This window comes from Sceloporus occidentalis, unplaced genomic scaffold (genome assembly GCF_023333645.1).
Source record: "Sceloporus occidentalis isolate IW3139 unplaced genomic scaffold, rSceOcc1.0.p SCAF_6, whole genome shotgun sequence".
NCBI lineage: Eukaryota > Metazoa > Chordata > Lepidosauria > Squamata > Phrynosomatidae > Sceloporus > Sceloporus occidentalis.
Window position 1 is genome coordinate 16,767,167 of NW_028316986.1, and position 18,458 is coordinate 16,785,624.

The window sequence follows — 18,458 nt, forward strand, 5'->3', positions numbered from 1 at the left end:
ACAGAACAAACACTGCTTCCCTATGCTTTTGGTCTCCCCTACCTGCTCCCTTTTGAATACTAGCAATGGATCACATGCATGTGGTGTTTGTGCCTTGCATGGTGCTCACATGCAAAGGCAAGTTCCAGTCTGCATGCTGCTTAATGAATGTTTTTTCCCTTTTCTCTCCCTCCTTGTTATGTGCTTTCAGAAGACAACTATGTGGAAGGTGGGTGCTTTCTACCTTATTTCCCTAAGCTCTTTTCTTCCCCTTCCTATCCCTTTTGTTTAGTGTTTTGCCTCCTGGTTAATGTTTATAAGGGTACATCTTGTCATTAAAATGGTAAGTTGATTTTCTTCTTTCCTTATGGGAATGTTGATGTTTTAACATAACCATGTGCTTTGAAATAATTTGTTATAATCAGAAGACTCTCTTGGTTTCATCAAGGAGAGCAGAAGCCATTTCTAATGGTCATCTTTATTGCAGTAATGATGACCCACAAACACAAAGAGAAATAGAAGAATCTCAAATATACATATTTCTGCTGTGCAATCTTATCAGTTTGTTGGTCTGATTTACTTGCTGTGTTTGACATGTGAAGCTGGCAGTCTTGTGAAACAAGCTAATGATTCACCTTTTTAAATAATGCAGACCTACTAAGGGCTATTATGCCAAGTTGCAAACTATGGCAACAATCCAGTAAGCTCCTCCAGATGTGCTTAAGGGCTTGTATGGTGTCCAGAAGAGTTTAAACTTAATTTTCCTTAAAGATACTTCTCATGCTATATTTTAAATGGTTTAGTGGTCTACTGAAATTACAAAGCACCTTGTAATATCAATATCACTATCACTCTTATCTCTAAAACTGTTTTGTTATTCTTTTAATTTTTAAGAACAAGCCATGCTGGAGAACACACAGTCCAGTTCCAACTGTGGCATGGACAGACTGCTGACTGTATGCCATCCTTTTTGTGCATTTATTTTGAGGAGCTTCCTGGTTTATAGGGTTTTTGATGGAAGTGAAAAGAATAAAATAGCTGAACACCACAGAATGCTTCTCTGGCCTTGTAGCCATTGTCAGGGAGTTGCATCATGATACTATGGTTAGGGGTCTCTTATAGCAGCATCTACCTGTTACAGAAAGAAGTTCGTTCTGTTTTATTAAACTATATGGGGAAGAGGAGAGGCAGAAAGAGTGATCCATCAAGAAAGTGGTGGAAGAAATTCCAAATTAATTAACAAACACCCCTACATTTTAGGAGGTTCAGGGGACTGTTCAGTTGTTGTTCATTAACCAATTAGCACTGAATATCATCTTTATCAGTTTCATGTAAGAGAGTTGACATGCCTTAGATCTCAGGAGCATTAACAGATTCTTTCTCTTTAATGTTACAAACCTAATCATAATTCCATGTGGCCTAAAAATACACCCAATTTGGCCCATATTCCCTTATACATTTAGTCAACTCCTCTGTCAAAATGCAAGAAGGAAAAGTTGCATACTATATAATAAATCTCCTTAAGTAAGCTATGTAAAGGATAGAAAACTAACGTAATATGGCCAAGCCTGAATATTGGTAAGTATAATCTTTATTTGTTGAAGTGTGTATGGGTTTTGTAACATATCTTGGCAAACACAGGTTGTAGGTACTTTCTTGATAACCCAGATTTTTATGGAAATTTGCTGAGAATTTTAGACTAGGCTTTCCCAGTTTGTGAACCACCAAGTTGAAAGCAATTTGCCCAGGATCAAGTGGGATTTTCCTGCTGTTCTAACTGTTTCTGTTTGTGGTACTGAGAGGAAGGTAGTTCCCCTTTCGTCTTGTACCTCCCCCCACTCCATGTCTTAAAAAACTGCTGAACTTGGCTGACCAGTCCTCCAGCATGGTATGGTGGTTTGGGCATTAGATTGTGACTCTGGGCCAGGGTTTAAATCCCCACTGAGCCATGGAAACCCACTGAGTGACCTTGGGCAAGTTAGAGAAAGGCAAAGGCACACCTCTGAACAAATATTGCCAAGTAAGCCACGTGATAGGTTCACTTTAGGCGTCTTGAAGGCACACAACAAAATCCTACCAGAGCACTGCTTTCCAAACTTTCATCCTCTGGATGTTTTTGGACTTTAGCTACCAGAAATCCTGACTGTTGTCCAAGCTTATTGGGGCTCCTGGGAGCTGAAGTCAAAACACCCAAAGGACCAAAGTTTGGGAATCACTGCTCCAGAGTAAGGATGGAAATCCCCAACTATTTCATCCTCTCCTGTGAGGACAAATAAAGTAGATTCCTCCCCACTGCACAAGGAAAGGAATACTCCTCTCGTATATTATCTTCATATTTGATACTCCCAAAGTATTGTGCAGCAATTATTCTGCAGTGAAAAACAATATTTTGAGTGTAGAAAACTCATTCCCTTTGCACCTAACAATATATTTTTTCTGCACAAAATTTTCCTCTGCAGAATAAAATCTGCACAACCATTTGGAACGCTGAATACCAGGAACAAATATTCAAAACCCCAGGGAGGGGTTTTTCACCATCAGAAAACCATTAAAAAAAACCAACAACACCTGGGAATGAATAATTATGAGTATCTTTTCATCTCTACTCCAGAGTAGGTATTTTGGTGGCACAGAAGGTGGGAGAAGGAAGGGATGAGGGAAAATTCCTGTTGCAGCCACAAAAGTAACTCTGAATGTAGGTCTTTATCAGCCTACATTCCCAGGCAGCCAACAATACCAGGATGTTGTTTATGTCTTCCAGTGGAGCACCAAACATGTTGTGAAGGTGGCATTTATGCTTGAAGTTTCGTTAGTTATGCAAGCCTGTTTTAGATTTCGGGATTTCTAGGAGGGTTTTGTGAGGGGGGGGGGTAGTTACATTTCCATTCAGAGTTTTTGTTATTGTGGTTCATATTCAAATGTGTTCTGTAGGAAGACGTGGCTGTTTGCACAAAACTCTGCCAATTATTTAATAAAAAGAAATGCCTTCCAAAAGTGCAATAAAGTGTGCTGTGAATCAGCATTTCAGGTGACCTGTATCACTGTGCTTTCACTGCACTCCATGAAGGCACTTTAATTAAGAATAACTAAGAACTGCCTTTATTAAGAAAGAATTTTCTTAACTGAATTGGCCCTTTGGGGCATGAGGAGATTTAAAAAAAATCAGGCATAACCTACCACAGTAGGCCCTCCCTTTACTCGGGGGATCCCTTCCAGATCCTCCCGCGTAAGGGAAAATCCACCTATGCTCGAGCCCCATAGGAAATGAGGCGCATGCATGTGGCGGCACGGCGTGTGAGTGCCATAGATGCACGCACCATTGTTTTCCTCCCCGCGCAGCTTCATGTAAGCTGGAAGCCATGTAAAATGTGTCCGTGCATGGCACGAGCGCACTGTATTGACCAATGAGCTGGAGGCACATGATGAAAAACAATGTATGATGATTTGCACCCCAAATCAGTTCAAAGTACTAATGCACAATTCTGCACACATCAGCCTGTCTGGACTCATTTGCACAATTCCTTTTTTGCTCTGATGTTAGACTTTAGGGTAGGAATGAGCCACTTTGATGGCTCTGGTAGCCAATTTTGGTTTTGTAAAACTCTCTGGGAATTTATTCCCAAAAGGAACAATATTGAAATTGAAAAGATACCCAATGCTTGTTTGTTTTTAGGGGGGGGGGTATTTTTCTATGTTAAGCAGCAAAGGGAGAGATTTCAGCAGCAGTCTGGGGCTCGGGATTGTGGAGCGACCGCACGCTCCCAAGCCCTATCGTGTAGGGCGGCGCCATCATGGCATGGCCTCGTCCACATAGGGGTTGTCATGATGACGCAAGCACGGTGCAGTGTCTGCATGTTGCAGCACCACACTTGCATCATCGACAGGCAACAGTGCACCAGTAGTGCACTCATGACATTTGGTACAGAGGGGGGTTGCATGGTTTGGCTGCTGCAGTGTCCCTTAGGAGTAAAAAAAGGCACCTCCAGCCTGCCCTTTCAGGGCAGTCTGTCAAGCCCCTCGGTTACCATTCCCAGAGTCTTACAGGAGAAGTAATTCATCCTCCTTTTGCTGACAATCAAAGGGTCACCCAACAAAGTCAGAGAAGTCATCGACCTTAATCCACTTGCTAATCTCAGCTAGAGAAGTATTACTGAACCAACTGTCAACTGGGGAAACAACACTTGTACAAATCTCAGTGATTCACTGAATCTACCTTATCTATGGCTAGTCATTGGATTTATGTCATACTCCACAAAAGCAACCTTAGGACCACTTATAGTACCAGGGCTCTACTTTTCACACTTTGATTAAGGATAAATATTTAATTTGGTGGATAAATTGTGACCCATTCAAGCACGTATGGAAGCCCAGCATAAGCTTGGTTACATATTTAATTTGTGCTTCCATCATGGGACTGCACAAATGAGTGTGTTTGGATTTAAGTCTTTCCTGGACCATAATATATGTTTAATGGGCTACCTTTGGCTTGATGGTCTGCAAACTGCATGTAGGACATTTAAACAGTTTTACTTCTTGGATCAAAAGGGCATAGTTAAGTTGTGGTGCAATTCTGAACCCAAACTAGGGGAAAAAATGTGTATTCCATACAATTGAGTTTTAGCATCTGTACATGCAGATAGGGTGGTTAACAAGATCAGGCTACTGGCAGACTCTGCCATTATCAGGAATTATGTTGCCAAGACATTCTCCAATGGCACATCATTCCTAATGTTGCTGGAACAATTTCTTGCTTTCTGCCTTCTTCCACTCAGTGCATTAGAGCCTCAGTCATGATGAGGGGATGTGGCATACTGAAACAAAATTGTTCTACAGAAATAAACCAAGATTTAATCCAGATGTTTCCTAAATTTACTTATTTAGAACATTTCCTGCATATGACCATCAGACTACTAATTCAATACAAAAAGAAAATTTAATTAGCCAGCAGTATATAAAACATAAGTTATCATAAGACTAGATAAAACATATATATATAAGAATACATTCTCATGGGACGATATGCAGGTCACAGTGTTACTGTTCTATCTACTTAGTAGATAAAAAATGGCTGGTGGTGCTTGTGTTGCTTATATGCATAGGAGATTTTGAATCAACATAACTACTGCATTTAAGGCAATACAGTTCATTTGAGCCTTTATTAAAATCTTTTCTTTACTTTATTGTATTTCTTTATTTTAATCCAATGAACAAGAGCAATTATTTTGTTTGTTATCAATTTTGTTTTATTTTTGAAGGGTGTCTTAGCTTGTGTTTTCAAAGTAATGAACAACACTGAAGTAACAATTTTTTTGACTCCAGTAATGTTCTAGTTCTTGCCACCGTATGGACTTTTTGAAATGCATGAACTGTCTGCTAAATTGTAATGGCTTTTGGCTAAATGCAATAAAGCCTGGGATTGAATTGAATCAAAAGCCACAAATTAATATTAAGTACCATTTACAGAATCTCCTTAGCTACAATTAAGGTCACTTTTAAAAGACAAGTGTACTGTGAGTTGCTTTAGGGAGAGAGCCTGTGGTCCCTGGAAGAGTAACATAGGGTCCACATAATTTTGTGGTCTTCTTCTGAGTAAAGAGACAGAAGTCCCCCTTAGGAGGTCTGATTTCACAAGGACCCTCTGGCTTAGAGACCCTTGCACAGAGGGCTCACCATATTGGTAGGCTAGCCATGGACCACCTTGTCCTATATTAGGCAGCGGCAGCATGCACCCATGGACATGCTTACACAGGTGTGCACATTTTGTTGCCCATTGACTAATATGGGCTTGAGCTTCCGTGTTTTTACCCATCCACAGGGCCCCCTGGAACCAAACACACACAGATGGGAAGGGCCACTATATATATAGTTTTTGATCCTAAAGACAGTTTTAAGTCTTCATAGCAAAGAAACTGATAAATACGATATCTCAAAAGGCCTCAATGCTAGGTTGAATTGGGCAGATAAGCTCCACTGAGCTTGATGGGACATCTTTGTGAGTAAATATGCTTAGGATTGAGCTGCAGTTCTTAAAACATCATTACACTGTGGTAAGTTCCACAAGATGCAGTGAAACTTACTTTCAAGTATGTACATGGAGGTGAATTCCATCTTATCTCTTCAGCCCTTGGTATCCATGGACTTGCCATTCGCGGATTCAAGCATCTGCAGACACAAGCCCACATTTTTCCCAATGGGGACAGAACTTCAATGACAGCACATGCATGTGGCCACACCACCATTAAGTCCAGTTGTCCCTAATGTGGCTGTGCCACCATTGGGAACAATGGGAGCTGTTCCTAATGGTGCAGCCATGTGCACACACTGCCATTGAAGTTTTGCTGTCCCTAATGGTGGCGCAGCTGCATGCATGCACTGCCATTGGGGACAACGGAACTTGACCATCCACGAATTTGGGTATCTATCGGGGGGAGAGGGGGCTGAACAGATTCCCTGCAGATACCAAGGGCCAACTGTAAAAATTGAACTTACCATTAAGCACAGAGTACAGGATGAATAGTTAAATAAAACATGCAAGATATGACACTAACTGAAAAGGAGGCCAACATTGGATTGTTCGTGCATGCCATAAAATGAGTACTTTATGTAATGAACACTTGCTATATCATTTAAATCCTTCTGTTTTCAAACATTTGATAAGATGAAGCTATGAGTTTCAAGTATGAGTTCTCTGCATTTGAAATTCTTCTTCCTCAGGGACCCTTGTTATATGTCTTATGTATGTGCCTGATTTTCCATGTGGATTATAAATCTCATGGTATCCTTTCAGATTCTTATCTTCAATGAAATTTAACATATTTAATTGCACACCTTGCTTGTGTGAACCAATATTAAAACAAAAATGGGAAATATTGCACTTCCTCCCTCACAGAAGAAAGGAAGTATGCTTTTTGTTTTGTTTCTAAATGATGTCCTCAGGGATTTTTCCCCTAAAGTTAATTGCCATTACTATTTGCTCCTAAAGTCATATTAAAGATCTACTTAAGAGGACATAAGAAGAAATATCTCAGATGTATTTTAGAGGAAATTGCATCACTTCTCTTGCTTTTATTTCATGGATTATTTTTAATGGTTTTGTGAAGTTGCTATGCATAGAATAATTTCAGTTGCAGGTCTCTACAATCTGAAAAAGGAAACCTTAATTAAGAAACCCAATGTACTTAAAGTGCCAAGCATGTTAAACTGGAGAAGGTACTTAATACCACGATGTTGTATGTTTTCTTTCTGAGTTACAATTTATATTGTTACATGCTTCTGTCTGCTGGATGCCTAATACATTGTATACCTAGGAACATACTTTATTCTGCTGGAACATTTCACACAAAGAAGGAGACATCCCTTGCATTATCATTTCAATGTGACAGAGGAAATCTTTTATTTAATTATTTGAAACGCTCATTTTCAATGAGGGGAAAAAGATCAGACCCAGCCCATTCTTCAGGTTGTTGACAGAATTATAGGAATTAAGAATTAAGAGGATGGGAGGATGAAATTACTTGGCAGTTAGAGGACAAAATGTCCTCATAGGGAAATGATACAATCAAAGTTTTTTACAAGATTAAGATCAAAACAGTCTGGGAATTCATTGACCTTGAAATCATTTTCTTTGTATTATTATTTTTGTCTTCAGTCCAACTTTATTATTTAGAAAAGAAATTGGACAGTGCAGCATTACTCTGTGTTAAAATAGCAGCCCAACTGCCCTTCTGCCCCACTCCCACCTCCAAAAGCATTCCAACCAGTGGTTGAAAAATGCTGTTTTAATTTTCCAGTGTAATGAAAACATCTCACAGGAGACATATGCCTGTTGCAAAAAATAAAAGAAAAAAGAAAAAATGTCACTGTGACAATACCACCTTCCCATGCACCCTTGTTCATTGCTGACTGTGCTCTTGTTTCCCTTTAAGGTCTGGCGCACTTGATGATGGGCGACCAAGGTATGGGTTCTGCTCCTTTTCCACTCTGCTTCCATTGTTTTTTTTTTCTTTTGTTTTCCTTTTGTTTTGTTTTTTCTTTTTTTCTGTAGTTGCTTCGAAATCCATCACAGCAAATGATGGCCAAATGCTTGTGAGCTGTCTTGGGCTGCTAATAAGCACATGATCTTAGTCATATTTTCCTTTTCTTTCTTTCCTTTTGTTGTTGTCATGTGTATCTTTCTCTCTAGATATATACATATATATAATATATATAATATATGAATAGCTCTATCTATGTAATGCTGGTTTTGTTTGATTTGCTCCCAAGATCTTTTGTTCCCGATTTCAACTCTCTCCTCTATCCTACTTTGTAATACCATAACATTTAAAAGGGGAATGGAGGTGATCGAGCTAAGAATCTGACTGGGAAACGTTTATATGTTTAAACATGTTCATGAACAAAACTAAAATGCACTCCTCAGATAGATTTGTATCCAGAAACTTGAGTTTGTACCCAGAAAAAGAAAAAGAAGACTCCTGCTTGGCACTAATGCATGGCTGTTTGGAAAATGCAGAAAGCACTTGCTCTTGGCTTCTGGAATGCTAAGAACACATTTTGCAATCCAATGAATTTAGTGATGTTCCCCCATCACCCTGTGTAACCCCTTCCACCTTGGTCTTCCTGTCAGTTTTATGTCACTCATTTGAAAATGAAGCATGAGTTTCTTCTATGTGTTACTGCATGGCCCTGAAGACTGGAAAGCAGCCATTATTACAATGCAATCCCAATTGCATCTCCATTTGTCTTCCATGTTTCATGCTTTGTCTCTTCTCATATTTTGGATTGTGATGACATTCACATTTACACACACGATTCTCACTATTGTTTCTCTTCTTTCTTCTCTCTTTTGTCTGGCAATGCTTTCTTCATGGAACCATTTCATCAAATCCATAGGTAAAAGTAAAGGTATTACATTATTTTCTTCCTTCCTTCCTTCCTACCTTCCCTTCTTTTCTGTTGAATGCCACCTGTAGTCTGAGTGATGCAAATATATATATATATATATTTAGTACTGACACATTGTGGTCATGGGAGGTAGGTACTTTTTTATATAGTAAAATATTTCATGGAACTTAAGGTAAGGAACAACAACAAAAATGAAAGCAATGAAGATTCTTCCTTCCATGCTTTCTGACTGAAAGTTGTTCTTCCAAATAGTTAAAGGAAAGTTGAATGCCTTGTATAGCAATAATTATAGCTATTTTATGTAATGTTTTGTTGCACCACTGTTGTGCTAGATATGGCACAGAATGTATAGGTGGCACATTCCTTTGCCAATGGCCTTACAAATTATCAACTATGCATGTAAGAGTGACAAAAGAAAAGAAAAGGATTTGGTGGAAGTGTAAAGCAAGTGTTAACCGGTAGCAACTGGCACCTCTGATGAGGTAACTCTGTTATATGCTCTGGGAATGGCTTTACAGATTTAAATGTATGGTGTAAAGAGATTCAGAAGGGAAAGGGGGCAGAGAGGACACTGGGCCATTAGGAAACTTTTCCATGATTAAGGGAACAACATGGAAGAACGATCGAAGGCAGGTATTGGAGAAGTGAAGATGACCTCAAGCCACCTTTCCGAGGTATGGATTCTATTCTCAGTGTCCTGCAAAATGTAAAATGAATCTGTCAGAGGCAGCCTCGAGCAGAATGCCACCAGATAGTGACAGTCTGGAGAAGCTTGATCCAGGGGCATCTGCAGTGATGTGTAAGTCTGAGTACAGCTAGAGCTGAATACTGCTACAAGAGCTCAACCACACTTTTGTCTGTGACTTTTCCTGGTACGTTGTTAGCTTTCTGTGTTGCCCAAAACATGAGTGGGAAAAAGGAGATAGGAGAACCAGAAGAGTGTGTGTGGGTGGGGGCTTCTGCTTTAAAAAGTGTTTATCTTGTGGTTGAAGGCTTTCATGGCTGGCATCCATAGTTTTTTGTGGGTTTTTTGGGCTATGTGGCCATGTTCCAGAAAAGTTTCTTCCTGACGTCTTGCCAGCATCTGTGGCTGGCATCTTCAGAGAAGATGCCAGCCACAGATGCTGGCGAAACATCAGGAAGAAACTTTTCTGGAACATGGCCACATAGCCCGAAAAACCCACAAAAAACTATTTTGTGGTTGTTTGGTTTGTGCCTTAAGATTATGTGTATGTGAATATTACCTTTGGCGCAAGACCAAATCAGCCCAGGAATCTCCTTGCTGCCTTGGTAAGTCTCAAACTAATTTCACACAGCAGAATCGTTGAAACGTATAATCTGGCCTAATCACTTTTATCCTATTGGTTTGAATGGGAAAATGAAGCACTGTTGAAATCAGCAGGACTTAAAGGTCTTCCTTTCTGGATTAACATGCCCAAATGGTGGGAAAAAAAGAAGGAAAAGCCCATCCTTGTTAGAAAGAAAATTATTGTTGTCTATTTAATTTCATTGGCATGGAATTTTCAGTTCCTCCCTACTTCACGTTGCATATCACTAGGTGTATTATGAATAGCTAATCACTAATTTCAGATTTCTTATTTCAAGTGTTTTATTCTGTAGGGAAGCTCGATCATGGTGCTTTTTGCTTTCTGGATCCTAATGAACAGTGAATTTTAGATGTTTGCTTATTTACTTTGGATACAATCCACATGTAAAATGACAGCACTTTCAAGTAAAGTGGTGATTTATCATGTAAACACATTCAGAAATGTCTTTTGATGGAAAAATTCAAAGCACCAGCTGATTATGGTAATGTACATATTAAAACATAACGCACAAGTTTAAGCTGTACATTTACTCCCTGAAGGATCTCTTCAGGAATACAAACACAGGGTTTACAGGCTTAATTTGCTCTTTCCCAAGTAACAATAGTCCTGCAATTCCACACAAGGTGTGAAATGGATCCACCATATCTCTCATATGTTTACCTCTTTCCCACAACTAGTTCCTATTATAAAGCTTTTAAGATTATTATGTTACTTTAGTATCTTGAAATATCAGTGACAGAAAAGTTAAAATAGTAGCTGCATATCCCCATTGAGTGTCTGTGATAATAGGTTTAGAATGAGAGTGGGATATTAATTTTGACATATAAAGTGCGATAAGAGTTGTTGAAAGTCACTATTTCTGCAACAGTTATGATAACAACCAAAAAGAGAAATACTTGCATCTCTATTCTTGGTTCACACTCCATCCCCCCCAACAGTCCCTTAGAAATAACCTTGCCAATCAAAAAACATATATTTCATGTATTATGTTCCTTGCTTTGTAGCAATAGCAAGTACATTTCTACACCACTTATCAGTGAACTAGCACTCCTTAAGGGGTTTACAATGTATAAGCCAGTTGCCCGCAACAAGCTGGGTATTCATTTTACCAACCTATGGAAGGATGCAAGGCTGAGTGGACCATGGAGCCCTGTCTGGAATTGAGCTCTCAATGTTGTGGCAGTACCACCAATTGCAGTACCACCAATTAACCACTGTGCCACCAGGGCTCCCAATTGTACAAATTGTAAGACATTGGCGCGTTCCACACATGCACCAAAAGTACAAAATGGCGGTGACCTATACACATGGGCACCACCATTTTGATGTTGTGGATGCTTAGCGTCCGCATGTTGTGGTGTGGAAATGACGCCGCAGTGCGCCATTGGCGCCTTGCGGCATCATTTCCGCACCGCAAAAAGAACCCACTTTTTCTGGGTTCTTTGTGCTGCGCCGGGGAACTGCACGGTTTGTCCACTGCGGTTCCCTGGTGCAGCAATCATGGGTGCCGGCAGAGCAACCTTTTTGGGCGCTCTGTAAAGCGCCATTGTCAGCAGTTGCCCACTCAGATTTTTTTGATATAGATGGGAAAAAAATTAAGACCTCTTCACAGGATCTTTGTGTAGAAGGCCTACACTGACATGGAGGAGTTTGATGGCCCCGTCACACTGGTATCATACATACTACTGACCACGCACCCTTTATGTCTAATGTAGAAGTCTGTAAAGGAGTGCCTCATGCCTTCAAACTTTCCCAGTTTGGCAAAGACATTCCTGATTAATCCTCCATTTACTTTTGCAACTAATTTTAGAATGTCCCAATTTCTCCTCCTACTTTTCCTATTTTTTCTTTAGCTTACGTCCATTGCTGAAAACTGAGTTCAAAGTACAAAAATAGTTTGCATGCAGTTAACCCAGCATAGGGGACTTGCAGAGAAGAGGACAAAACCTTGCCCTTCCCAGTAGGCTCAGGCAACTGCAAAATGTTGAAGCCTTTCCTACCTTTTGTATTCCTCATCATGCCATCTTGAACATAGTCTGGTGACATTTGGTCACTTGTCTTTCTTATGTGAAATATCAAAGGACATGGCACATGCTGGCCCTTACCTGAATATGTTGGGGTGCTGCTCCATGTAACTCTGACCCCTGCACAAGATTGCATGGAGTGCCTATGCACATTCAAGAATGAAAATAGCTGCTCCAGTGCAAATATCTGTGCTTAATGGGCTGCGTCAGTGGTGGATTCAGTTTTGGATCAAGACCAGAAGCACAACCTCATTCCCCCTTATCTAAATTCATCTTCTAGTTGGAAATGCCCAATAAAGAGGGTTTGGCATAAGTGCTGAGATTTTGTCAAAATTGGTGGGATTCCAATGAGCTTCATTCAGACAAGGTTGTATCCCTATACAGTCGACCCTCTATATCCATGGATTGTTTATCCAGAGACGCAACCATCCATAGGTTGAAAATATTTTTAACATACAGTATATGAATTCCAAAAAGCAAACCTTAATTTTGCCATTTTACATAAAGCCAACCATTTTACTATGCCTTTGTATATAATGGGATGTGCACATCCATAGATTGTAATATCCACAGGGAGTCCTGGAACCAAACCCCAATAGATGCCAAGGGTCCACTGAACTCATCAACTGAGTACATTATGTAACAGTATTTTCCCAGTGTAATATCATTCTATTGACCATACTACTCATGCAGCAGGTCTTGTGAAAATTTAATGTGGTTTCTATAGGGAAAAGAGGGGAGGCAGTTTTTTGTGCTGATATCTAGTTAGACTAATTATTTGAAGCGTATAGTTGCTGGAAATGTCAGGTTGGAAGTTACACAGAGAAGTGCTCCCATTTGGTAGCAAATAAAGATATGAATCACGGTCCTGCTAAAATAGCCCAACAGGGTCATTTTCAGTTTGGCTGGCCTATTTTTATGACATTTTGCTCCCTTGCTTATGTGCATTCTTTTGATTTGAGAGTATGTGATGCAGAGAATTATTGACAGTGTATATTGCCTGCAAATTGTGATTGTGAATGGAAGGGAAAAATGGGGAATATTAATGTGCAGCATACATGGTTGTATAGCAAAAGAGGAACAAGGTGGGTGTCAGATTGAAAGCTCTTTTCATTTAATACCACTAACCATCATTGGTGGATAGTGCCCAAGAATGGTTTCCCATATACTTAGTATCACCTTCTTGGCCTTCAGTTACATTTTGATTCACTTATTATATTATTATCACTTGAAAACATTCTTCTGCCAGGTTTTCTCCATAGTAATAGGCTGAATCAGACATATGTGTATGTTGTTTGCTATTTCTACTTCTCATTACTTGATTACTATGGGTTACACAACTTATGGTTTGAGCTGATGTTAGGCAACATGAACAAGCTCTGTCTATGACAATGACTGTTCTGGTGGAATTTACACATGCAAGTTACCACTTGTTGCTACTGTTTGGATGTATCTGTGAAATTGTTCTTAAAAATATTTATGGAGGTGAGGCAAATCCATGAATAGATTTTATGCTAACTCAATTTACACCATCCTGCATGCTTGATACTGAAGTTTGTAACATTTAGCATTGATGTTGGGGCTTTGCCATAGCAGTTTAAAATACATCTGTGGGAGATAAATTTTCAACTATATTTTTGTCATCTAAAATAATGGATAATGAAACAAATGCACAGTATTCATATCTATGAGGAACAAATGCAAATATAAAAATGAATTTGAGAAACCAGTGCATCAAAAAAAATTTCTCCAATTTGTCATTATTATTATTAACCTTTATTTATAAAGCGCTGTAAATTTTTTCCTTATGGAGGGAGAAGCTGACATGAAATCTCTTGAAACTGACAAGAAGTATTACACTTCATTGATTAGCAAATTGATTTGATAGTTGTTGTTACATCCAAGGAGTATTCCTTAGGAAGAAAGTTCTTGGGTTGCTCTGCAACTGACAAGAAAATGCCAAACCTGAAACTTTCAACAATGAGAAGCTTAGAGGATGTATTACCTCTTATTTTATTGATTCTACAATAAGGGTCCTTTGTCCAATCAGTTTGGTTTCAGAGAATAGTGTAACACCTGCAAATGTTCTGCCAAAATTATATAGACATCAGGTCTTTGTGGTAATCAGTGTGGAAACTGGATGAGTGAGAAATGAAAAACGAATGAAACAGTAATGAAAAAGAAATAACATTATCATGACACTAATGAATGGGAAATGAAATGTATGGGGTTGAAAGGAATGAAGGGAAAAATGAAAGGAAGCATTTTCAAGTGCTCCTTCCTTGGCTGCAAAGCCAATTTAGCATTATAGTAGGTGCTACCATTGCACTGGCACAACATTTAGTAGATTCTAACCCAAACATTACTGCAGGAGTGCAGGCACCTTAGGTCAAAGTTGGATGGCTTGTGGTCTTCCAAAAGTTCCTTGACTTCAACTCCTATCAGGTCTAGCTGGCACAACCATGGATATTGGAACTTGGAAATTCAAGGTTGTCTCAGAGGCTATTTACTGATTAATATTTCATCATTTAGGAAAACCATGTGTTTTAGAGTGCAGTTCTAACCAGCCAATATGGTCAAGGACTAGCTGAGCCAACACTGGGCCAACTGAAGCTGTGTTAAATCAAACTTTCAGGTCAGGGGTGTTGACAATTATTTATGGCTATCACCATCCTTTCCAAAGTTTGTATCGTCACTGTGGCTGTTCTGAGCTGATGGAGGTTTGGATCTTGTGTAATTCAGCTCCTCTAGTTTCCCATCTCTTGTCTACTCCCCCCCCCCCCCTCTTTTTGGCTCTTCTGCAGCACATCCTAGCCAACACAGCAGTTCTACCAGTTCATTGCTTTCTTGGAAGATCTCTGAGATTAACTGGGGGGGGGGGGGGAGAGTTCTGCTGGCAGAAGAGCATTTCTGCCAGCAAACCCCTTAGAGATGGCTTATTGTTGAGTTCGAACTTTCACTATTGGTTAATTTTCCTGAACCTGCATCAAATTGTGTAGCATTCATAAAGTTTCTTTGTTTTGCTGCAGACTCATGTGTCACTTATATTTTCTCAACTGTTTCAAATATCTTACTGTCTATGTGGGTAGTTTTTACTTGGTTTTTAATTATGTCTTTTGTGTGTTGTATATTGCTTTGAGGTTCCTTTTTTGGATTATACATGTTAATATCAATAAATAAAATCAATGTGAGGCAACAACAAGTCATTCAAACAACATTAAAATCTAACTACAATAACAAGAAAAGCAGATAAAAATGTCAGTGTACCATTAAATTGCAGATATAACATTTCAAATAAATTGCTTAAATTAAAATCAATCCTAGCAGCAAACTGAAATAGTCAGTGAATAAGAAGAAGGAAAACAGAGAATGTGACAAAACTAAACACACACCAAAATAGTTAAATAAAGCATATTTTTCTGTAGAATGAAAGAAAATAAAGAAGGTATCAAACTGATCTCCCTTGGGGGGAAGAGTTAGTTGCAGAGAAACAAACTGCTGAAAGAATTTATCTTAATGATCCCTATCTCTTTTAGCAGGGATCATTTAGATAAATCCTTTCAGTGGTCTGAAGAAGTGACTTCAATTGCCAGGCTGGTAGGTTCATGGAGGTGGGTGGGAATCAATCAGTCTTTAATTTATCATTGCCTCAAACCTCATAGGCCAATACAAAGCTAGAATGGTCTTTATCTTTAAATAAGGAAGAATGAGGGCCATTTCTCCCCAGTTGCAATGTTGCTGCTATGTGAGCCACTGCAGATGTAGCCAGTCCATCAAATCTGAGCGAGATAGCAATGCTGTCAATCACAAGGCCAAACTACAAGTACATTAGGTCTTATGGGGATTAAAAACAAAACAAACAGCAACACACAACTCAAAACAACAAAAACAAGATGAAGGGTTGAGCAAAACTTCTCCTTAAATGAGATTTAGGTAACTAGATGCAAGGAACAAATTTTGCACTGGAACATGCACCTTCACCCTGCCCTGCACGGCCCTCCCCTCCAGCTCTAATATGGAAAATAGATCATTTTATTTGTTTGTTTTCACAGAAGTGAATGACTGCAGTTCACTCATATGGGATAGCAAAATATGTGCCAGCAATATTTTGGTGAAAATTTCTTGTGGCTTAGTAGCCTTTCCTTCACTCTCAGGGGCTATGTAGTTAACATAACACTGGCAATATGGGAGCTTTCCAATATAATATGCTTTCTATCCCCACTTTGCTTGTGATCATGACAGTTCATAGTACATGACCACTGCATGATACCCAACCTGGTCTGCAAAAAGTGAGGCTTTCAGAAAGGCAATAGATCATATTCAATTTACCTTAGGAAGGAAGCAATGTAATCAGATTGGCATGGCAGAAGTTGAATAACAACTGTTCTCTCTGTCTCTCACACATACACACACGGACACGCACACACAGAGTCAAGCAGAATCAAGCAGAGCAGAGAATCTTCCTTGTCTAAAGTAGCTCTATTTACACATTATTATATATAATAAAATACATGGTTTAACAGAGGACATAGAAAGACAAGAAAAATATCCCCAAGTCTGAGTGATGCATGGAGAGAGGTATGGGAAAAAATCCCTAACTATTAGGAAGTTATCATAAGTGTGTGCTGTGCCTAAACCCCAGAGAGTAATATCCAAACTAGCAATTAGTAGGTAAAGGCATGGAAAGCTTGCTAACTCTTAACTCCATCTGCTTATTATACACTGAATCTGAGTGAAGAGAGGATTGAGATTTTCCCAGGTGGCCAAATAACTGACCATCATAAGATCACATGGATCTTTTATGCACACACAGCTGTGTGGACAGAGGTCCTGTTAAATGTGCAGAAACTGAGAGCAGTCCTGGTGTAACTGATGAACAAACATACAAGAAACAGAGTCCAAGGGGAGGTTATGCAGATTTTGTCAACATGGCCACAGTGTTGGGAACAATAAATAAATACAGATAAAATGGATATTGCAGCACACATGATGCAGTTTGGCTAAGTCAAATTTTGGAAATATATATTATGATATTTCATCTCATGGCCAGGCAGCATGGTTGTATCACTGTGCTCCTCAGAATAATATGTGGAACTGATAATCAGAACTGGTAAGTGCTGTGCAAATTTGCAAAACACATTCACCTTGTGTAATGACTGGGCCACCAGTCTTTTGAGGACTTCTCTCAGACAACAAAGGGTTAAGCTGGGGGGAGGTACATGCTAATAAGAACTTACATCATAGCTGACTTAAGGCCCAACTGACCAATCAGTTGAGCAGTACCGGGAGTTTCAAGAACCTTCCAACAGAGGTCTTTAAAAAGGCCTCTAAGAGCATGTGGTCTTTGGTCTTCTTTTGTTTGGAAGCTCAGTTGTTGGGCCTGTACCAAGAGGGCAGGCTTAAGGGGTGAAGTTTGAGCTAGGCAATGGGAGCCAGCTCCTTGCATCCAAAGCCCCATCAAGAATGGCAAATCCCATCTCTGTGTGAGTAGCTTAAGAAATGTGTTAGTGTGTCTTTTGTTATGTTTATTTTTTGGCTTGCATGAAATGAACATCTTGTAACTATGCATTCAGTACCTGCAAGGCACGGAGACTTTGCATGAATGATACCTCATTGCTCTATTCTGTCTAGTTAGAATAAATACTTTCTTTAAAAGTATCTGCTGTCTCTGTACTCCTATACATGTGCCTTAGCTTGGTTGTTGCTTGCCCAGGTTAGCAAGGGAAGGAACTTAAATCCTTAGCAAGTTCCAATGTATGCTAAGGGAAGTTCATTGTAGAATCACTGGGTGGTGGCAGCTTGACTTGAGGATCTCAGGGAGTCTCATTCAGCTCAGCAGGGAGCGGGAACAGAGACCCAGGAGACTCTAGGGAAAATTAAAGGGATACACTAAGGCTAAGGGCCAAGAACACAGTGGCTTGGACCCCAGGGATCATTACACAATGTATGAAGAATCATTTTTCTGAGTGTCAAAAAGATATTGGCACAGTAGCAATTTTGTCATATATAGTTTCTTTTTTTGGTATGTGTAGGAAGCTAGCAGAGCTAATGCACCCTTGTAATCTATACACTCACAGATACATAGAAATGTGTCTCTGTGTATGTGCTTTTAAGTAGCAGTCTATTGATAACCCAATGCATTTTATGAAATTTTCTTAGACAAAGAATACTCAGAGGTGTTTTTGCAAGTTTCTTCCTTTGAAATATAGCCTACATTTCCTGATAT

General features: G+C 39.4%; 1 protein-coding gene across 29 annotated transcripts in view; it reads left to right on the forward strand.

The window, feature by feature from the left end:
* The window catches only part of NRXN1 (neurexin 1), a 1,287,731-nt gene that overhangs the window by 158,463 nt on the left and 1,110,810 nt on the right, over positions 1–18,458 (forward strand). For 23 of the 29 annotated variants that reach the window (XM_089528929.1, XM_089528930.1, XM_089528947.1 and 20 more), the window contains exons 3-4: positions 191–208; positions 7,905–7,934. The exons of 1 other annotated variant lie outside the window; for it this stretch is intronic. In XM_089528929.1, the coding sequence (XP_089385055.1) occupies positions 191–208; positions 7,905–7,934 (48 nt within the window). The remainder of the gene's footprint in view (positions 1–190; positions 209–7,904; positions 7,935–18,458) is intronic. 5 more of the 29 variants (XM_089528931.1, XM_089528941.1, XM_089528953.1 and 2 more) reach the window with 1 other exon arrangement.